This window comes from Numenius arquata, chromosome 9 (assembly GCF_964106895.1).
Source record: "Numenius arquata chromosome 9, bNumArq3.hap1.1, whole genome shotgun sequence".
Lineage (NCBI taxonomy): Eukaryota > Metazoa > Chordata > Aves > Charadriiformes > Scolopacidae > Numenius > Numenius arquata.
The window spans coordinates 17,574,332-17,598,230 of NC_133584.1; the positions used below are offsets into that span (position 1 = coordinate 17,574,332).

At 37.4% G+C, this 23,899-nt stretch overlaps 1 protein-coding gene across 1 annotated transcript; it reads right to left on the reverse strand.

The window, feature by feature from the left end:
• Positions 1 to 1,638: 1,638 nt before the first annotated feature.
• On the reverse strand, positions 1,639 to 23,075 carry GRK7 (G protein-coupled receptor kinase 7). The gene is made up of 4 exons (XM_074154182.1): positions 22,326 to 23,075; positions 21,119 to 21,556; positions 6,849 to 7,120; positions 1,639 to 2,673 (listed from the first exon to the last, which is right to left on the reverse strand). The coding sequence occupies exons 1-4, from the start codon at positions 23,073 to 23,075 to the stop codon at positions 2,331 to 2,333; spliced, it is 1,803 nt and encodes a 600-aa protein (XP_074010283.1). The 3' UTR covers positions 1,639 to 2,330.
• Between the last annotated feature and the right edge of the window lie 824 nt (positions 23,076 to 23,899).

The window sequence follows — 23,899 nt, forward strand, 5'->3', positions numbered from 1 at the left end:
TGAAAAACCCCAGACTTGCAACACCTGGTATCATATGGGATATACGATTCTAACATGACATTAAATTCTGGTTCTGTTTATACATAACCTCCTTCCATAGGGGGACATATCTATACTGAAAAATTAGTTATGCACTAGAAAACCTACAGCCATTTAAGCACTGCTTTATGGCTCTGGAAGATTTTTGAAATGGCATTTCCAATGGATTTTCATTCAAATGGATTTCATATGGATTTGAGGTGTACCAATTCAGGACAAAAGTTTAATGCCACAAGCACTCTCCCAGTTGTAATAAGGTTGGAGGGGGTTTTGTGATATTTTTTTTTTTGGTGGGGTGTCTTTTTAAATGTATATATAATTAAGTTTTCTGTCTGGGTTTCTTAAATACATTGGCCTAAAACCACTTTGTGAGAGTTTTCTGCAGATGGAAGCAATGAGAAATGAAATCACTGGATGTCAGCAGTGGAAGCGTTCTCTTAAACCTGTGACAGAACCACATGACTCTCTTTCCTCTCAACCTCCTCTGCTTTTCACAATCTTTCAGGATCATCCTTGTCAATTATAAGCTGAATTCTGACTTGGGCGTCTATTGTTTTAAACTATTTGACAGAAAGTCTCCCCTGAACAGGCAGGCGATTATATGCTCATAATTCATGAACAGAATTATCCATTAATCCTAAGTAACACTGTTCTTCATGATTTTCACTTGAACATTAAGTATAAAAAGCACTGGACAAGCAAATTTAAAAGGAAAAAAAAGGAACAATCCCTTTTCTACTTAGAACAACACAATGTATTACTGATGTATTACTTAGCTGTGACTAAATCACTTAAAGCATTTAAAACTGAAGAGTTTTTAATTACTGCAAAGTTTGGGATGAGCTATTAGATGACAAATGAAGACTAACGCTATGTGTTGCACATGATAGACCCAACTATAGAAAACATCACGCGTATTGGTTTTCCTCTTTTAAAACAGATGTGAGAGTTCAATCCCAGCGCCTATATAAAAGAACTCTTTGAGTTCAGCAGGAGGTTTACTCTATGAAAAATAGGAAACGGGGTATTAGCAGCCCCCAGGACTCCAACGAATGGAGCGGTTTCAACTTCCACTTTAGTCAATGGAAATTATCGTTAGACAGATGACAGTAAACAGCACGCAGAATCAGTTTTAAAAGTTGTTGCAAACAACTACCACCTATTTTCTTACCAGCGAAAATCAGTAGGATGCATCTCACGAATAATACACTTCAGTAGTAGCAAGCATTCGCAGAAATTTTCCAATTAATTCAATTTAGGTTGTCATAAAATTGAAAAATAAAACACATCAAAATTTGAATGAGAATCAATGAACATTTGAAGATGGTGTCAACTTGCACATATGCCCTTTCCAGCATTACAGCACTTAATAGTATAATGTATTTTGCAACTATTGAATTAAAATTTATATTGCATTGAAATAAATGTCTTATAAAAAGCCATTTACAGATTGCTTTGGTCTATTTGTAGCTTAATTTATCACAGAAATACAGAGAAATGATCGGGAAACTTTAAAAAGTTTAAAACTGATTGTCAAAAATAATTTATAAATACATTTTCTTTGTATATGGTATTATAACTTAAAAGAATACACTTAATAATAATAAATAAATGCTTTATTAAATTCATTTGATGCAATCTTATCTTCACTTTGTTAAAATCAACTCTGAAAAGAGTTTGATCCTGTCGGTCCTATTTCCTGATGATATGTAGAGCCTTCTTTTACATTTTATGACAATTTGAACATATTACAATCAAACCATTCAAAAACTAAGAGAAATTAAGAAAACAACAGACAGACTGGCTAACCAATAAAATTCCAAGTTTGACATGGTGTATGAGCTCCATTGTCTAACTGAGATATTACTTGAAAATTAAAAAAAATCTTTCCTGGAAACTGTAGAACAAAGAGGAAATGTTAGTAGAAATAACAAGAAAATTTAAAGAGAACCAACAAATGATTGTATTCAAAATGGTAATCAGTCATTTTCAAAAGGTGTTGCCTCTTCACTCTATTATTGCTTTTTGTATTTCAGAATTTCTATCATTCTATGTTTCTTAGAGAAATATGGTTCTTCATCTTGATAAATCTCCAATAAAACAAAAATATTATCTCCTTTGCTAGAGCAATGGAAAATAATATAGTTTACACAGCTGGTGGTCCTACATAGCCTGTCAGTGTCATATTACACTGATGGGTTCTTCTTACAGTCGCACTGAGTTTCTGAAACAGTGTCAGAATATGGGAAGTTCTGAGGTGGTTTCTACACTTTTTGTTAATGATGTGATATTTACAACAACAAACAAACGCCTGACTTAGCTTCACCTCCATTTGCGTATCCGCCGGAATCTACTCTGTTAGGATCATTCAGTTCTTCAAACAGTCCTGTTTCAATAATTTCTTCCTGCCAGGCTATAGGGACAGCACCTGTCGCGAACTTTTTGAAGAACTTCTTATCTTTGTCATCAAACTCAATTCCTCGTATTTCAGAGAAGTCAGCAATGTCTGCAACATCTTTGGCATAGACAACTGATGGATCTGGCACAAACGGAGGGTCGATAAGGTTTGCCTCTAGCCTGTGGAAATTTATTGTTTTGAAGAAACTATGTTTTCTTGGGTCATCATTTTCATTTCTGCAACAAAGCAAAAGTTTGTTAATTGGTAGGATGTTTTGCTCTCAAGTGTGTCTTCGTGTTGTATACATGAGAGTATTTTAAAGTAAGGAGAAATACATATATACACACAATGCAAGGCAATTCCTTTTTTCATAACCAAGACCCACTGCATTGCACAATATAAGCAAAGCTGAGAAGCAGAAAACATCTCAATCCCATTATTCATTACTTTACCTCTCAGGGTAAATTAGTCTGGGCAAGGAGCCAGGCAAGAGCTGCAGCGCTGCTCCTGGCAGCGCACCGAGACACCCATACCCAAAGACATGCTTTAACCAGAACTGAAGATACAGCAGGAAGGGGAGGGGCAGTATTGGATTTACTGTCCAACAATGGAAGTCCAACAGTTGGGTCTATATTTACTAGGATAAGAATATCTATTAAACTCTAGACTGGGGTACATTGAGTTAATATACCTAGGGATTGACTTGGAGGAACAACAGTCTGGATAGGAAACTGGTGACAAATGACATTTCTGGTTTTATCTTAATTCAAAGCAGCTATATATTTACATGATAAAACTCAGTTATGTTCACAGTTTTAGTGAGTCCGCTCCTTCAAATGAACTACTCATAAATGAACAAAGATTTAAAGCAAGAGATTCACAAATTACAACATTAGCAAAATGCACCACTGTTACAAACACAGCCCTTTATTAATACTGTTAAAACCCAAGAACAGAAGCCAGAAGGGACTAAAATAATTGTAAATACATATTTTAAATACATCTTAAGGAAAGCAACTACAGACCTCAAGGAGAACTTTTGCTATAAAAGAAACAATGAATTGTTTCATTGCAGACCCATAGAGAGGACTTGTAGGATATTCTGATTTTAAGAATAACCTGCCCTTCAAATCTGTGCTCGTTAAAGCCTGACCAAGGACCATACCTTTTGAGCTGGGCCTCTAGCATCAAGGCATGCAAAGTCTGAGTTTTGAATTCTAGTGAAAGAAGAGAGGACCACTGTATTTTCTCCACCTATGCATTTTTTTTAATGTATTTATGGATACATTTGTCTTGAAAACAGTGATGTAGAAAACCCAAATTTGTCTGGTTTTTGGCCTCGGAAAATAGTAGTTGCTAACTTGTTGCTTTTTTTCTTTTCCCACTTCCTTAAAAAATCATATATTAGCAAAGTTTAAGCCCTTATGTATTTCTAAACAATGTTTGATGAACAAAATGCAATGCAAACCTTTAACAAGTCTTTTTATCTTTGCAAATGTGTAGAAGCACCATATAGAAGAAGCAGCTTGGTGTTACTATAGAAAATCTTCCTTTTTTAAGACCTTATACCATGTGTGCAGAACAGCTCCTACAGCCCGCCTCTCCTGCCAGTTCTTCAGATGCTGTCCTGCCATGTTTCTAGCCTGCCTTGGTGCTACCTGGCACAGTTGAGATGAAACTACCAGCTGCCCATTTCAGCTCTCTTCTTAGAAAACTGGCATTTTGTGCCTCTGCTGCCTGATTCTTCTGAGCAGGTCACCACCAGCTGCTAACCACTGCACAACACCATGACCAGGATGCTAAATCACGGCCTGAAGAACAACAGATGCTGCCATCCAGGCACCCTGGGCAATGAAAGAACAATGTTTTCAACCCAAAGGAGCCATATGAACACAATTACGAATGTATAAATTAAGCCAATGGGGTGATGACCTCTGTATATACTCAGTCTTGCAAAATCATCTCCTAACTTAACTAGCTATTCAGTGATAACCAAGCACTTGAGCAGCCCTCAAGCTTGATGTGATTTATTTACATTCACTGTTAGCTTGAAGTGCATTAGACTTGCTGCTCAAATTAATTAGTGTCCTGGGACACTAGTGAGCTAGTAGTGCCAACAATCCTACTGGGTAGATGGACTCACAAACTTTCACTTGTATTTTGCTTTCCCTTTCTGTAACATTAACTAAAAGTACTAGAAGCTGGTGAAGGCTCCAGAATGGATTGCTGCAGTGTTTCTCCTCCTGATGTATTTTCTGACACTGTCAAAACAATAAAAAGTTTAAAAACCTAAAGCTACAGGAACGCCATCTACTGGAACCAACTGAGGCATCTTCCAACTAGCTGGAGATGAACTTGAGCTCTTCCTGCGTAAACTGCATGTTTATGTAACTTAAACGGAAAGAGCAAATGAACTCACCTGAACTCCATCAATTTTGTATTATTCCATTAAAAAATAATAAAAAAGTCACTTTACAGATTTGGGATTTGAGATGTCATTCCCAAAAAGCCTGAGCGGAGAAAGTTTTACATCTTTCCTGAGTTATCCAGTGACATTGAGTCCTCAATAAATGAGTGGAGTATTTTAAAAGGCCAGGTGTACAAAGTAAAGCTGTCCTTGAGCAGCTTTAACTTATGCAACAGGCACTTATGTAGATAACCCAAGGTCTTGCTGTCCTTAGTAGAATTACAGCATTAATCTTTACATACGGATGAGCTGTCCTGAATAGTATCACCCTGTTTAAGAGGTACATGCGGGCTTTTATTCTGTATCATGCCCAGACATGGTATACATCCTATCGTTTTCCTTCTCCAAGTACAGCACATAAGACTATCTTAAATAGTAGAAAATTAAAAATAATTACCTGTGTACATTTCTCCTATTGCTGAGAAATAATGTAACAGTAAGCAGACAGAATGATTGCAAATGATTCCCTTGGCAAAGAGAATGTGGTTACAGTAAGTGAATAGTCTGTTGCTGGTTTCGCTTCAGACTTGCTGAATGAACTTGACCAAGTCACTTAGAATCTCTAGATTTCATTTTCCCCTACTCTGAAATTTGTTTACTTCACAAAATGCTGTAAGACAATGTCTGCAAAGTATGCTGACTTGTAAGGTAGAATGCTCTAAAAGTTTTTGTATTAAATTTATTTTTAAAATAAGCTCTTTAAACGTATTAAAAATAACACACTTGTTTTTTAATCAAACATACTCTCTGTGCTGTTGAAAATATTTTTTTTCTGCAGCCTTGCAGAATTATTGTGAAAACTCATCAGGCACAAAGAGTAGTTGTCTTCATTTAGCACTGGAATAATAAGAATATATATTAATGATATATTACCTTTCACTGAAGTTAATTTTTTCAGGCAAATGCATGGCTAACATTTTCAAAACTGTTCCATGTTGTTAGGAAATATAAATTTAGAAAACTATCTGTGCATTTTCATTAAGTCCCTGTGTCTATTCCACTTTTAGATTTGAAAAGCACCCGATACATACCTTTGTATCCATAAGTGATTCAAATCATGGTGCATTCTAAAGACGTGTACTATCAGTTTCCTATTTTGGTTTTTACATTTTTATTGTATTTCTCTTGTCTGTATCGCAAATGTAGATCCCCAATTTGTCTCATTAGAAATGTACTAAATTATTTCTATACACACACATATTAGAGAGATCAGAGATATTACAAGTTAAATATTACAACGCTTATATTTCCGATTTTCTTCTTGTTAAACAGTTGCTTGAAATTGCTATGTCAGGAACACATCCATTAGCCTTCATCAACCCAAAGTCATCTCTGAAGTCCCCAAAAAAATATTTTGCTTTAAAAGGATTTGTGCCCAAAATTCTTTTCCTCCCTTTTCTCCCTGGGATGAGTCAGGAAGACCAGAACCTCTACAAGATTTTTTTAAAGCACTGGAGTAAAGCGGAGGGGTTAAGGTCTCTTCAGTAAGAAGCCAATGACACAGCCTTGGAAGTTAGATATCTGCAGGGAAGAGAAGCCACACTGCAGATTTGGATTTTTGCCCACTTCATTCCAGTAAGTGATACAGCCTCAGATTGTGCATTCAGTCTGCGCTAGCATATCCTTTACCTTTAGGAAAGAAAATGCAAGAGAAATGGGCTGCTCCCTTCTCCCAAAACTATATACAGTCTAACCCCACAAAATATCTAAAAGGGAAGTCCTATGAGTAGTCTGGGGTGAGGACAGGCAATCACGTTATTGCAACAAAATTCCTTATTTCCATATTATCTTCAAAACTTTCTACCTCTCTCTTCTTAGAGGTGAAAGGGAAAACTCAGTACACTGTAGAATCAAGATCTAACCTCATTTTTTGTAATATGTAAAATAATAATATTGTTTGCAGCTTTAATCTGGCTTTTACTGAGTTTGAGAAGTAAGGCATACCTGCTTCCTAAACGATTCTCTGTTTTCTTAGCCAAAAACAGTCGGCAAATATCTTTTGCTTCCTCTGTAAACTTGGCATGTTCAAATTTCACCTCATCTTCCAGAGTTCTTCTTTTAACCTCATCCTTACCGACCTTTTCTTTGAAATCCTTGAATGGTGTTCGCCCAGCAACCATCTCATAAATACTACATCCCATAGCAAACCAGTCCACAGGATAGCTGTAATCTTCTTCCTTCAGGATTTCTGGAGCCATATAACCATTTGTCCCAGCCTATTGCAAACATACAGACAGATTTACTATTCAATGTCAGTAATGAAATACATACAATTTAACAGACTAGTCTATAACTCTTCAAAAATATTAGTAATATGATTGATATATTTTGTATCTAGAAACTCTGTATAATTGATGTATTTTTTTCATCAAGAAAGTCTGAGGTATAACTCTGTTTTAGCACATGGACTCTATCTGTCTTTAAATGTCTTAGCATATGGGAAAACTGTCTTAAATATGCTCTTCAAAAGGTGAAATGTCTGTGCAATTTCCACCTAAAAGTGGTTTCTTTTTAAATGCTTAACTTGCTTTCTTCTTGTACATTAATTTTTTTCCTGTTGAAGATAGCATTGTTAGCTTTGTCCTGTAAACACAACATCAATTTGAAAAGATTAAAAAAAGACAAAAATCAGACAAACAATCACTGATTCCCTCCCTATTCAGTGATCATAACTGGTCCAACGTAGGGGTCCGCTGCCAATGAGAAAATTCTCATCAAGCTGGTACCTGAGCTGCACTCCCAGTTGTTTTTTGGAAGGAAGTACTACCATCAAGGGCCAAGAAAAACTCTTAAAACCATTGTAAGAAAGTAAACCTATGAAAATTATAATTAGTAGATTAAATGCATTCAGGTGAAAGAACAACTTTGTATCTCCTAACTGAAAAAAGCTCTCTGGATAAAGACTGCTACTATATACAGCACTAAAGGACCCTTCTCCAAGAGAAGTGACTACTCTTTGAGAGGGGAATCTGCCTGCTTCCCTCCCAGACCAGGCCCGGCACATTCCTATCGGGGGACAGAATGCGCAGTGTTCAAAATAGCTCCTGCTGCCTCTCTCTCTCAGGTGCTGATCCACCTGGGAGGGAAGAGAGGAGGTCAGCCTCTCTATACACTCTGCTGCACTGTTACGTGACTAAGGACGCGAGATTTCCATCGAAACAGCATTCCTTCAGCTGACCCACCGGTTCCTGCTGCATCTCATGCTACATCTTATATACTTACCAGATTCAGCTAATGGTGATAACTATGTCAGAAGTTGCTTGAACCCCTTTTATATCTTTTTGAAATACTGGGACTGATATATTAGTAGTACTACAATTTAAAATGAAAAATTATGTTCGGGCAAAATTCTACTAAAGATTATTCAAGATGGTCATCATTACTGCTACCAGAACACAAGTAGTGACAGAGTTTCACTCTAAAGCAAAACAGTTATAAAAAGGTAATTAAAACTAGACCTCGTTTGGGCAAATGATATTTGTAAAAAGCACAGATTAACAAATGAATTTTATTTTACGGGGTTTTGGTAACTCCTCTAATTTTTGCAACATTAGGCACAGTATATCTGAGTCAGGTCTCCCTATGAACTTTAGCTCAGCCAGTACACATTATGGCATATACTCTACTGTAAACAACGTGTGCAAGAGGGAACGTCTTAGCATCAATTACAACATAAGCCTAATGGACAGAAAATTAAATCCAGTTTGTTTTCCCTCTTTGTACTTTTTTTTTTTTACTTTTAGGGATACAGAGAAAAATCTTCCATTTGGCTGAAAAACAGAAATGAGGTGAGAACAAAAATACCAGCCAGGCTGAAAGCAAAAGAAAAGGTTAAAAGCTAATTGCTGCCTCCCTCACTAAACCCACAAAAGTACAGAGGAGCCGTACGGGCAGCGCAGCAGCTGACATCATCCCACAGGTAATTTGTACTGTTTGCATTGAATTTCTCCAAGTAAAAGTTAATATTGAGAGATACCCTGACAGTACTACATGTTTATGTACGATTACTGCTGAATTCAGAAAGAGGGACAAGCACTCAAATACAGACCACAAAACCCAGATCCATCTGGCCTCAGAAGATTATGAAACCTGGAAGGGAGAAGAGGGATTCAAAGCAGCAGAGAAAGTTTGGTACAAAAGCAAGCACACAGAGCTCACTGCAGGTCAGTGAACACAGACACTAAATAGGCTTCTGGAATATTTTTTGTCTTTTTTTTCCCCTTTCTGGGAAGCAATAAACATTCTTATTTTCACCGAGATGAAGCTGGGGCACTAATGCCTTGAAGAACTGATGAGTCATATCATCATCAAAATGTACCCTGACAGCACAGTACAGTCCTGATAAGACATTACTTTGCTGCAACTGAGCATCATCATACGGGAACTGGATAAATCTGACCTGGAAAAGCCAGAATTCTGCGATCATAAACGTCTCTCAAGGCAGCTCCTTTCAGACTGCCTCTCTTCCAGTTGTGCTCTTTCTTCCATAGTTGCTTTTTTCAAAAGAAACAGTTGTCAAGTCACTTCAGTCACTTCCATGTGCACTTTCCACATGACCTTCAGCAAGTCACACCATACAAAACACTACGCTTTGACATGACACTCATGTTTCCCAAGAACAGAGAAAACAAGACCATAATAGCAGACCAAAAAGACTGCTTGACCGTAATTTATTAGAAAATAGAGATGGACCAACAACAGCCTCCTTGAGACCTAAGCGAAACACTGTGGATGGGGTTACTGTGAACAAGAATTAAACTTCAAAATTGTATATTAGTAGCACGGAAATCTTTTGAGCTGTTATTGAGCAGATCCAGCTCAACCTGAGAGAAGTCTAGGGTTGTTCCTCTGCTATGTCAAACCATTCCAATTCAGGACTGTGGGAGCTGTTTTTCTCATGGAATTTTATCAAAACTCATACCTGATCTTAAACCAAATCTCTCTTTATCCTGAAGCTTTCCTATGATTCATTATGAAGGAACAGGCTGAGAAGCAGGAATCTAAACCTCATCTCATAACCCCTGAGACTCAAAACCCTCTTAAATACTACCATTTTATAGCAGAAACAAGCACATTTCACAATTAGTCAGCAGTGATGTTTAAGGGGGAAGAAATACATAAATCTCTGCAATATTTATGAAAACAGGAATTTGAGGAAAGGAAGGAAAGAGCTCATATTTTAGTCTTTTCCACCTATTTCTACATATGTGGAGCTTTGGCAAAATCATTTGGGAAGAAAGATGATAAAGCTATAAGCATTTGCTGTATTAGGGAACACCAAAAAAAAGGAATTATTCAACCCCTGGTACTGGAAGAACATACATATTTCAATCGAAGATTTAATTTTGTCTTTAGGAAGTAGATAGCATTAGAGGGAAGCTAAAACCTAACATCCCCGCACTAATCATTATGGAGAACAAAATGCCAGAAATCAGATCATGTTTCAGGGAAGAGAGATCCTGCAGCAACGTGAAAGGCAGCCTCAGTGAGTCAGGAAAGGTTTATTTAAGCAGGTAAAACAGTAGCTTAGTGAAAGGAGTTTTTAAACTGTACAACTCTCACTAGCAGTAGTGAGATTTGAGCAGCAAAAAAAAAAAAAAGCATATTAGGTGGAAAATGCATCCACTGATTCCCAAAGCAAAAGTGAATTAGAGTAATGAGTCAAATTACTGTCAGCAGGCCAAGTAGTAAGTAAATATACTGTAAACTGTACTCAAATGTAAAAAGGAAAAAAAAAGGACAGAAAGTAAAGGAATTAAAAGATATCACAAAAAAGATAAATAAGCTACTTTTGAGAAGGGGTCTATTTTCTATGGGCTGGTACTGAATATTTAATTGGATTAGAATTATCTGACCATGCCTCAGAATGTATACTTTAAGTATGAGTTACTGGTATGTCTGTCACACACAAAATCATTACGTTCGTACAATTTTGTAGTTGTTTTCAGTCAATACAATTTGTAAGTAAATTCAGAAGCTGTGTATTAACTGAAAAACACTTTTTCTTACTAGAGCTCATTTTACATAGATAAATTTCACTCTTTTAATGGAAATGGGGAAAATAAAAACCAAAAACATTCCCCAGTCAGAAAGCTGAATTCCTTTGTTGTCAGCTCTACACTTCTAGGACATGCACTGGGTTTTGACTGAGATTTAAGACCGAGCACACAATTTTTTTCTTTCCTGTAGGATTCCTGATAAGACCAGGAACTATTTAAACATATGTGTCAAGCGCTCAAGTGATCTTACAGAGACACAAAACCACATGCAATTACCCCTTCACTGACCTGGAAGTGTCTAATGGGATACAATAAAAAAAAAATAGGAAAAAAAAATTACAAAGGAGCCAATGAACGTTATATTATCCCAACTTTTTTACAGAAGGCAGAAATCATATGTTAATGCAGGGGCACACGACTTTCTGAAGCATAGTCAGTGAAGTCAGTGCAACACAAGCTATTTTTTGCTTGCTCTCCATCTAACAGTCTTTTGCGATGATGAGCAGGATGCCTTATTTGCATGTGCTATTTGAAATACAAAAATAGTCATCTAATTTCAGTCAATTAAATTTTAATTGACTTCCTTTTAAAAAGGGTTAACAGATCTGCTTCTCCCTTTATTCCTCTATCTTGAGAGCAACCCAAAAAACAATTTTCCAATAATCCTCTAAAACGTAATGACCAAGTGTTGTCCTTGGATACATTAGTGAAGCAGTTCTATCAAGTGGAATTGCTGCTCCGAGTGTGGTTTGACAGGGCATAGTAGAAATGACTCATCTGAAAGTATACAAATGTTTCTTTTGTGAAATGTGATCCTGCATGAATTTTTAAAAGGTCACATAATTATAAACTTTTAATAATACAAGATGTGATCCTGAGAAGCACTAAGTGCACTCAGTTCCCAGTACAGTCAACGGGTACTTGGCACAGCACAGCTCTGAGCAGAGCGAGGCCCACTGTGCAAGTACGCTCACGCATCCTATTCCGATTGCTGTCCCGACAAGGGAAAGCCCCTTGAACACCACCATTATCCCAGCTTCCAGCAGACGCTGGTGAGAAAGAAACAGAACTCTCTGGAGCTTTCATCAGCACAGAAACAGACAAATGAGGAGATATGGGATTTAGATCTCTCTACCTTTTCCCACAGATCTCTGCAAAATAAACTCAATTGATATCACAAACCAAACAGTAAAGCAAATCAGAATGTCTATCTTTTGTTTGCCATGGCACAAGAACTGTTGAACAGAGGAAAAAAAACAAGCTGAGTTTAGCTCCATCAGCTGTTTCCTGGGGCTCAGTCCTTCCTTCCTCCAAGGGGTGCCACTGCCTGCTTTGTTCTCTTGTCCAGCTGTTCCTCCACTCCTTCAGCAATGGCCTTAATAGACCCTGCAGGAATGCAGGAACAGACCACGGAAAACTTCTCTGCACACAAGCTAATGGGCCCTAGATGTAGAGAGGAACAGCTAATCTGCCTCTGTCACTCATTTTACAATCTTCATTTTTCTCCCAAGTGCCACTGTGAGGAGGAATGGAGCATGATTTAAATGAGTCACACAGAATTGCAGTTCCTCCACATTTTCTCACCACACCTTCATAAAGTAACAAGCAGCCAGTTATCAAGTGAATAGGCAGCAATCTTATAAAATAAAATTTAACTTGGACAAAAGGCACCCTTGAGAAGTCTCACAGAACAAAGATTTTGGCATATTGTTAATGTTTAGCAAAGGGAAGGATTTTATGATGGGATGGCCAACCATAAATTGATGGGCAACACAAGGAACACTGTTCAGAGTACCAGGAAAAGACAATGACAAAGACCGTATAGGAGCTTAGGGGCTACTGAATGCCGCATACTTACACAAAATTCAAGACCAAAGTTTTCTTCATTTTAACACAGGGACATAATGTTAACAGGGAAAGCTGTCTGCCTTAAAAAAACCCCACACAGATAAAAGCACAAAAGGGACAAACCAAATTTCTGCTGTATTAGAAAAAAAGGAAACAAAATTGCCTCTAGGTTCAAACCCATTAACTGGAGTAGTTAAAAAAATCCACCATCGGTTTTTATTCTTTTAAACCTGGACATCAGTAGTCATTGAAATCAAGGAAGTTGCACAAATGAAAGAGAAAGCCACTTCTGTGACAGTAAGGGCAGTCTGCCTCTGTGCTGACACTTGGGAAGAGAAAGAGACACAGTTACAGCATGATTTTCAGTTTATATTCACGATACCTGAAAATCAAAGGGATAAATGGCTTAAGGAAGGAGGGTTCAGCGACTGGGCACCAGTTTTAACTTTGGACTCTAGAGCATCTCTCCGCTTTCTCTCTGGGTGATCACACGTAAAGCACCGTCTTTGCCTCACATCCCTACTGGAGACAGAACGTGCCAACATCCCCGCCTTGGTGAGTGTCATCAGAAGAAATCTGCATTCATAAACACTGAAGCAATCAGATGTTATGGGGATCGAGCATGTAGGACAAGCAGAACACTGGGTACAGACTAATAACCACACAATGAGAATTCAAGAATCATCAGGGTTCTCTAGTCTTCCTGTTTAATTTCCCTTTAAATTTCTCATTACTATTTCCCATATATCATGCGGGAATAATACTTCACTTCAGAGATGTTTATGGTTTCATTATTTAATGACTACAGAATGTTCCATAAACTATTAATAAGGGAGAAAATTCTCCATGTACTTAGCTCTGTATATATTTTATGAAGCTCTTCATAATGAATGCAAATGCAGTATCATAGCACAACGTGTAGGTGGCTTTCTCAAAAAGGGAGCCTCAAATAGAAATTCTGTGTTCAGTGCCAGTGTGACGGAGGGAACAGGACTGCAGGGTGTCCTGAGAAGGCTCCAGCGTAGGTACAGCCCCTCTAGGTTAAGCTGCGCGAATTACTGTCTATCTGTCTATCACTGAAATCCATGGGATTTCATCCACTTTCTCTTTTGGGATTATGACTAATGTTGGAGGTACAATTCTTTTACATGTAAAACCAGGAAGACGCGTACTGGCCGCATTAGACCGAAGAGCCATATGGCCAGTTTACTATTGGCCAAAAACGGGATGCATGGGGAAGACTGTAGGAACCTGGTACACACACTGATACTTCTCTAAGACTTTCCTAGGCTCCAACTGTTTGCAGTTCAATGGCTTCCAGAGACAGGAATGGTTTCTCTCAACAAAGGTTTCTTCCATCAATTGTCTACTCTCCCCCTAAACCTAGATAAATTCCTAGATCATCCAAGATCTTTTACAAAAAAGTCCTGCAGCTTAACTGCACATTGTCTTCAGAACCACCTCCATGGATTCTGAACCTGCTACCCTTCACTAGTGGATTTTAGACTTGAACAACGAGCAAAACCAAGCCCACAGTTTTCACTTGCTTGTGTCTGTAATTTCAGCAGTGTCGTCATAAAAAAAAGTCATTATATGTTTGTTAACTGAAACTACTCATGACAGCAAGTGGAATGTCACACGTGGTCCAATAAGAACAGAAGCGCTACATTCCTCAGCATCCCGTAGCTTACAGCTCCTGCAATACTGCTTCTGGTCAAAGCTGTCAAATCAACAGTTCAAAGAATTACGTTGTCAGCCAAATGTTGCATTTCTTACCCAATAAAATAAAAACATCTTTGACAATGTTGAACCAAGTAGCCCACTAGATGATTTACCCAAAAGATCCTTGCAGAATGTGTATTATTTTTTATAATAAATAATGAGCCTCAAGAGACAAAGGGACTAAACAGTAGTATTTAGCACTTACATAGCATTTTTCATGTTCAAAGAGCTTAATTAAGCTTTCTACCAATTCTAGGAACATCATAAGGAACCTTATCTCTTGCTTTTTTACTTTTTTATAGAGCGTGCTATAGCATTTATTAACTGTCAGATCAAACTGAAAGAAGAACAAGGTTACAAGTCATGCAAAGAGACATGATGCTATACATCTTAAAGGACTCTAATGTCTTTTCCCAGACAGAAAAACGTGTCTCATGAGTGGCACACCCTGTGAAGGAAAAGCATTTCTTGGGCCACATTGCATTCTCATAATTTTAGACAACTACAGTATCCTTTCTGCCATCTCCAAAACTGCAGGAGGCAGAATGACCCCATTCATTCATTTTTGCTCCCTTTACTCTCATGATCATGGCATTCATAATGGATAAGGCTGCACTCTGTAAAGTATGTGTTTCAGAGACTAAAAAAATCTGCAATACTTGTCATGACAACGCACTTCATAACAATTGTGATGATCAAAATTTTTAAGAACAAAGTTCTCCTAGTAAAACATAATCAATTTTACGTGTCATACTCAAAAATGTATAAGCAAAATGGTGATTTTGAAACTGTAAAATAGCAGCAAGTCACTCCAATCCCAAACAAATGATGGGCTATGATTTTTAAAAGTGCAAAAGAAGAATAAATTTTTACAGAATCTTACCCAATAGGAATGCCATGTGATAATGACCACAGGTCAACTGTGGAATAGCTTGCTGAGTTATTTTTTATTTCACAAGTCTGAACCTTCCTCCTGCTTCTCCACTGCCTTGAAATTAAACCGCAAGTTTCAGGAACATCTAAATAGATTTCCTTCTGTTTTCCTAAGAAATAGGATCTTATAATAAACAAACATACAGGAGGGCAAAAGGACATTTTGAGTAAGATTTTAACCAAAACATGTTTTTCCTATAAAAATATTATGATGTCCTTCAAATATATAAAACATAGCTCAGGAAAACTATGAAGCAGCCTGAAACCTCTGAAGGTATGAATGCACTTTTATAAATACTACAAAAATATGTTTGTCTTATTTTCTCACAGTTATTATGTCAATATTTAAGCTCTCTGGCTCACATGCATCTGCACAAAAGTACTTCATAACTTAGATGCAACAGTTGCTGTGCACAAAAGCCATACCCAGTAAGGGCAGAAAATTCTCCCTGAAGTAAACAGCAAATACGCACTGATTTCTGGAAAAATGGAACTAAGTCCTCTATATTTCGATATGCAGAGGATATGAGGATACTAAACAGAAGAACATACTCACTTTTCTCACAACCAGGAAATTAAATACTGTTACTCTTTTGTGTAAGGGTAGGAGCATTTCACTTCCATACAACAGGTGAATTTTGAGTTGTATGAGAAAAAGTTGCAGAGACTTCAAGAAAAAGGATGCCAACTCAAACTGTTCAAGAGGAGAAACTTGGGATGGAGGCTCCCCATTTCTGTCATATGCAAAAAGAACTAGTTCCAGAATCAATCAAGTACATAACTAGACAAAACATTTTGCCTACGCAAAAGCCATCTTTGTGGGCTCTAGGTTCCTCCTTGTTGCCTATTTCAATTATATAAGCCAAAGAGAACATTAACATTTAAAAAGGCATAATTTTAAGATACGATCTAGTTTATGCATGGTATGATCAACACATCAGAAGAGATGCTACAGGCACATTTGTACGAGAAGTCATGATGATATTTCCTGAAGTCCTGAATAATTATATTATCACTGGCAAAGAGTTTATTTCTATTTCCAGTGATGTCAGTAAGAACTCTTGACTAAGAGTGCATATACCCATTCTAGGTAGACTGTACAGGTACATGTACACATCACAAGAAGATCCCATATAATCCATGTTTGTTTCACGAACAAAAAATACATTTAAAGTAGCTTTCAATTGCCTTCTATTTATTTCCGAGACTGTTATTGTTCAAACTTGTGTACTTTATTATTTATTTCTCCAGTCTAAAGCCAGGTAGCATTTCACAAATACAAATAAGCACACCTTAGTGAAACTAAAGTTTTCTAAACTCTGTAATTATTGCCATACCAATTACTTACAGCTGCTTATATATGTTCAAAATAAAACTCACATGGAAACCCAGATGTTTCTACTTGCTTTAGCAATTGAAAGGAAAGGGAGAAAACTAAGGCTGGGTATCCAGCTCTTCCTAGACATTTGTAAGGAGCGTTGTTTCAGAAAGTAGGGTTTTTTTATATATATAATAGTTACAGACAATTGGTAGAGAGTACACTAAATATTTCTCAAAAGGAGTATATGTAATGACAATACTTAAAGGATACCAAGACTACTTCTTCAATTTACGTAAGTATTAATCACCAGCTGCACAATGCTTTTTCTGCAACATAAACACACATTACTTTATATGAAGACCATGTTAAAGCTACCCATCTAAAATTAAAACAAACATTTCATCCACGAAGAAAATAATGTTTGACTGGTAAACAGTACGTAAACATAGATACATAAAAATCTTCACTAAAAACTTGGAAAATGTCTAAAACAGGAAGTCATTAACTAGCTTATCACTTGTGCCATGTGATAACCTAATCACCTAACAAGATTTACAAAAGGGACTTATGGATCCTCCAGCTGATGTATGGGTGATGCGCATTTATTCATACGTGAGAAGCTAGGAATTTTTCTGACGCTTTGAAAGCGGAGCAAATTTCTCTTTCATGGCTTGTACACTCACAAGTGGTGCACAAAACTTTCAGAATGCATCCAAATAATGTATGTTTTGCAATCTCTAATAAAAAATACACAGATAAATCCATATATTGCATACTATTCAACCCTGTATGAGGAACGATGGAAGTCATCACATGATATTTCTACTTAACAATACACAGCAAAAAAGAGACATAGGAAAAAAGTTGGAAAACTGCTACTTTGTTTCACGATGCTGTATTTCTATGGTGTGTATAGGGTGTTAAGAGACATTTTCATACCAGCGTAGTTACAGTCAAATCCATGGAGACAAACAATTTTTAAGCAGATGCCTAAGATCAGATGACTACTCCGCATTTGTTTACTTGGTCCCTCCTGATATAGAAGAGGTACAGAAGAGTTTTCTATGTTATTTTGCTTATTCACAAGGAAGACCCACTTAACACCTGAAGAACTAGAGAGATCATGAAAAGATTAGCACTCAGGAAGGAAAACCTAAATCGCTGAGAGAGATTTTTAGATGGTTGTTGAAAAATCTTTTATTATTTTACTTTATCTTTAGCATCTATTTAGTTCACACCTACAGAAAACAATTTGGAGGAAAGTGCTCTAGTTTTAAAAAGGCACTATTCTGCTGCTTCATTTAAGAGTATGAGACTAAAATAGAATCTTCATACTCAGAATGAATACAATCTCATAATAACAGTAGCTTTACTGAATACAAGGGTAGCTTGCATTGTAGAAATCTGTGGAGTAAACTGTTAAAATATGACCCAGAACTGCATATTACATTTTTTCCTCTGAAACAGTACTTTAGCAAAACAAGGAATTCAACAGTTGCTGCTACTGATATTTCTAAGATGAAAAACAAGAAATGAAATGAAAGATCAAACAACTCGAGCTCACAAGCTTTCATTATACAGCAGAAGATTTTTTAAAAATATATCACCTTACAATAGATGCAATTTTAAAAATTATTTCTACCTTAAATTTAACAAATATACTATTTGTTAGTATATACTATACTATTGTATACTATTTGATAGTATACAAATATACTATCTTAATTCTTTGTACTATATGTAAGACTGGCTAAGTACAATTTATCTTAACAGCTGAAATATATGACCATTAACTGTACCAGACAGTTGAACCATGTTTTCATTTGGTACTAGGGACATTAGTTAATTACTTTCAGGCAGTAGAATAACTTATGAATATGATTAAAGCAAAGTTAGGCATTCTTCTCGTATTGCATTAGAACAGTATTTTAAGTATGATATTAAAGAACCAGGTCATAAAAGAGGGTTTCAAGGCTTTAAAGTCAGAACTGCTGGAGATATGAATAAAGTTCAATGCATTACAACATCTATCAAAACAGTACAATTCTTTGCAAATGGGAAAATAAAATTAAATTGGAACGTTTTATGTTATAGTTCAGTAGTATTTTCCCTATAATTAGTGACTGAAAATTATAAGCCTTAAATTGTCAGTTCAGACCATCATCCAAAATCTAGAACCAGCGTTATGACGTTCAGCACTTCACTCAGATACACAGGACAATAGAGATTTGGCCCGGAGAAATATATTTTCTGCTGTAGCTTATAAAGTTCCCTTTATAAAACTGTGTCCACAAAATGGTGCAACTGATTAATTTAATACATCTGTCTTGGAGCCATATATCTTTTTGAGTGAAAAAAACCCCCACATCTATACAAATATCTTCTCTCAAGATTTTTTTAGAGAGATAATAATTTACTAGTCATACTCAAAAAGCATGCTATGATATAAACTTTCTGCCAATTTTAAGTCACAATGTAACTGTGATTAGTCAACTAAAAATACTTTAACAGCACCATTTTCATTTTATTACAGTGATACATGGTGAAGCTTAATGCAACAAATTTTGTAAAGGTGTTTTTAGGTTTTCCTGTGTATGACATTACTATAAATAATAGTCATATCTAGCTCTTATATAATGATTTTCACTAGTAGCTATCAAATGACTCAAACAGGTTTAGTTTATAGAAATGCAAAATAATACTGGCAATTATTATTCATTTAACTCCTTCATAGTTATAATACAGAAAAAAAAAAAAAAATCTTCATTTTCTTCCTTCTCCTATTTCAATTTCCTGAATGAATAAAAGTGCCTTTACCAAAAATTCCTTGTAACACACTACAATTGTGTAGTATATACATTGCAGTTTTTGCTCTAATAAAAGCACCCACCTAACAGTGATTAGTGCTTCTAAAAACAGTGGACAACAACAGAAGAAACATCATTATAACAACTTGATGACTGTCATAGAAAGTGAGGAGGAATAACTGCCTTGTCCAGTACTGCTTTGAGATTCTACCCTAATACCAACAGAAGTGGTTAGACGTTTCTAAATACACTCTTTCATTTTGTTTGTCTTTTTTTTCTTCTGCTAAACCGCACAGAGCTACAAGTAGTAAAAACTGCCCTTGGATTTTTTCCTGATCATCATAACTACATGCATCCATAACTTGCAAAGCACAGTAAAGTTAATAGCTTTGAGTTCACTGATCAAAAATCCACCTTCACAAACAAAACATTATTCTCATTTCACAAGTTCTATACAAAAACCTGCCTTAGCTTTCATAGAAACTGTATTTTCACATCTAAAACACCATGTAGTCTCATTTTAGAATTATTTCCTATCTAAAAAACCACCAGTTTCCATATTTTCTTTCACTGAGAACTAAAAACACTCATACTACAAACTTTTTATATTGCCAGGAAAAAAATGCATCCTTCAAATGACAAATTACTGTATTAAGTAACAATGTCAAAAGATGTGTGTACTTCAAGCACGATACAAAAGGTTACCAGCAGGTCCTCTCTCCTCTACTGAATTTCTACAAAGTAGCTTGAAAGACTGGGGGAACTTAACATAAGGCAGTTAGATCAGTTTATAATGTTGCTTCTGTTTCTTCATATTCTTAGTGTATTTCAGACACATTCACTCATTATATAGATCTTTAATTCATAGCTAAGCTACCTGAATACATCCTTCTTGTGTAAACCTCGTGACATTATGACAAATCTGGGTTGGTTTGGGATGACCAGAGGCACAACTGAAGTGCTGCACAGTCTAATTCACGCAGGAAAACCCAGGTGGTCTCCTATCCCCTTCTTCCTAAGCACACACAGAGGCATGTACATTAGCAAACTGAGATTAAGTCTGCTAACTTTTTTAGGAATCAGTCTGTGGCGGGAGGAAGGCTGGCAATGGTTTATCGTGCAGCATCATGAACACCTGCAATACAACCCGTAGCACCACTTAAGAGTAACCTGGAAGAAACTGCATTCTTCTAGGAGCAAAAAATGAACACAGAAAGAGTCATATCTTTGACTTCTGCTCATTAAACAAACAAGTAATTGGTTCAATCCCTGACTATGCTCTACTGCACAAGACATCTGCGTTAGCATCTCTAAAATAACTGGTTCAAGAGTTTATCTTAAAAGAAACAACAGGTCAAGTTGATTTTACCGTTTCTGTGTAAGACAAGTTATTTTACTACCTACATATAGTGCCTAGAGAGTTAATTAACCAAATCTTCTTACCACCCGTCTCTTAGAATGAAATGACCACGTAAGGTCTTTAGCAAAGAACAAATCCCAGGGAATTAAGTCTTGGAGTCATAATGTATTAGAAATAGAACAGCTTCCCTTCCCACTTCCCATGTTCAGTGAATTTATACTCACCCTCTGAGTGATGCTTTTTCCCTCTTTGACTTGCACTGCCAATCCAAGATCAGACAGTCTGCAATTACCGTTATCATCCAGGAGGACATTTTCTGGTTTCATGTCCCGGTACACAATCTTGATGGAATGGAGATGCAGAATCCCACAGGTGATCTGAGCTGAGTAATAGATGACCCTGTTCATTTCCAAACCCCTTTCTCCCACATTGTAGATGTGATACTTCAAATCCCCTCCATTCATGAGGCTCATGACAAGACACAGATGGGTTTTGCTCTCATAGGCATAAGCTAGTGTGACTATGAAAGGGCTGTTGACCTTCTCCAGGATCTCTTTCTCCAGTAGCGCCATCTTCTCTCCACCTTTCTTTTTCAGCCTTTTCTTATCCAGTTTCTTGCAGGCATACATCTTGCCAGTGTTTTTCACCTGGATGGCACAAACCTAGAGAAGCAAGATACACAAGGAAAGGTAATGAAGGAATTTTACACATACAGACTGGAATATCAAGGGCAGTAATAGGCAGGAACTGGGCAATCACAGATGCCTATTTGTAGCTGCTGATGCTAACTTCCATGGCAGAGTATTTTAGCAGAGAAAATAAGCAAAAAGCAAGTATACAGTCTGTTCTGTTCCAGACTAGTATACGGTGGACCTTATGCAAAGTTCTTGAGGACACCATTAGTAGGTATGTATTAGAAAATAATATGAACATGGACCCATTCTCTGACCATGAGAGTAAGTGGGATATACAGCTTACATCTGCATAGCTAAACTCTCTTCCATCTCAAAAAAAGGTAGCCCCATTCATACTGTGTTTTGGGAACAGATCCTGATCTATGCTATTCCCTAAACTGCACCTAGGAATTACCTAGGAGCGCGTGATGTAGCACAGGCTAAAACAGTGCCAAGGAGCAGACTGATAATTAACTATACGGACAGTCATACAAGCTTTTGTAAAGAAGCCTGCTTTTTTACTAACATAGATACATAATATAAAAATCTTAACTCTTTGCCAACAGGCATCTGAATCCTTTGTCACAGTGTAGATAACAAACCCAGCCTAATTTCTGAGTAACAGACAATCTGAAGGACCAAGTTTTGCAAAACCTTAGACCATTTCTTAACCCATTGCCAAGTTCCTCTTTGCAAACCCACCTGCTGGTCTTGAAAGGAGAGGGATGACCCACATCCTTAAAAGTACACCTCTTACCTCTCCAAAGCCACCTTTGCCCAGCACTCGGAACTCATAGAAGTATTTCTCAGTTACCGGCTGCTTCTCAAAAACTTTCCATTGGAGGAATTTGTCATAGAAGGGGCTGGTCTGAAAGTCCTGGAAGGGCTTGTCTTTAAGGAAGAGTTTGGTTTCCTCCTTCGCCAGCTGCATGACATTCTCATAGTCTTTTGCAGTAGCTGCCTGGCATTTGCTCGCCACATCAGAGCTCATAAAAGCCAGATAGTTTTTGGAGCCTGTCTTAAGAAAATTGGTGATCATGTTTTCCATGGTACTGCTCTTGACATTGTCCTCTGCCAGTTCCCAGTTTGACACCTCATCCAGGAAGTCCCTAGCTACCAAATATTCTGGCACTGTCTCTAAGAAGTCTCTGAAGAACTTCTTGCCGATGGGCTGCTGCTCACAGATGCTGTCATAATCAGCAACAATGGACTGTCTAACCTCGGTGCATTGATCAATCTTGGGCAGTGAGAGGCTCTTACGTCTCTTTTGCATCTCCTTGGTGTCTCCATCTCCACTCTTCCTTGCCTGCAGATAGGCTGTGTTGGCAATCAGGTTGTCAAGCCCCCCCATGTCACACATCCTGGCAAGGTCTTGGGGTGGCAGAGCCTGACTGAGACAAAACAAGTAACTGGCCCAAGTGCTGTGCTGTAGCTGCCCTGCACCTCTCCCTGCTAGTGGTGTGTGGCTGCCTCTGAAAAACACCAGAGAGACTAACTGCTTTTGCATTAAATACCTCTCAAGGATTTTCACTAAGTACCTTTAGGTATATGCACCATTTGTGGAAAGTGACTGGTAAGAGGTTTCTCTGTAAGGAGCTTTGAGTTTGCTATGTATAGCCGAGGGATGACATCCTCGGCAAACCTTCTCACTGGCAGCACCACAAGCACGCAGTTCAGCTGGTGTTTTTCACAATTTAAATCTAAATATAGATTCCTTCTATATGCACTGTCATGTACTGAGATTCCCTCTATATGCACTGTCCCTGGCTACTGAGAACATGCAGATTCCTGTCTGCAATACACGCACACTCCAAACCCAGTGACGCTCTGGCCACAGTTAATAGCACAGCCTCCTACCTCCCTTGCTTGACACAGAGAACACCAACGTACTAAGAATTATGTAAGCTGGGATCTGGTTTTATACAAAGCTTTTATCACAAATCTGCCATGCCTGAAACAAGAAGCTGACACAGACAAACATGTCATTGAGCTTTAAATTATCACATAATTCAGTGCGTTAAGCATCCATATTTCCAAAACTCAAGTTATACTTGACACCCATGACTGAGCTCCGCAGACACTTCATGCAAACCTTGATGCCTCATGTGGCTCTGTCTGAGAGGATTATGTGCAGAGGCTAAGACCTGCTGCTGGTCTAAAAATAATGATCCCTATATACAAAACAACACGTAGCTCTGAGTTCATCTCCTACCCACAGAAAAAGCAAAACCACTTCAAATGACCAGCCAAATCTCGCCAAGACACTTCTGTAAACTACTGTGGCCTCAGTTTATTTTCCCTGCTTAGCTTTACGACAGTAAGTGGCGAGAC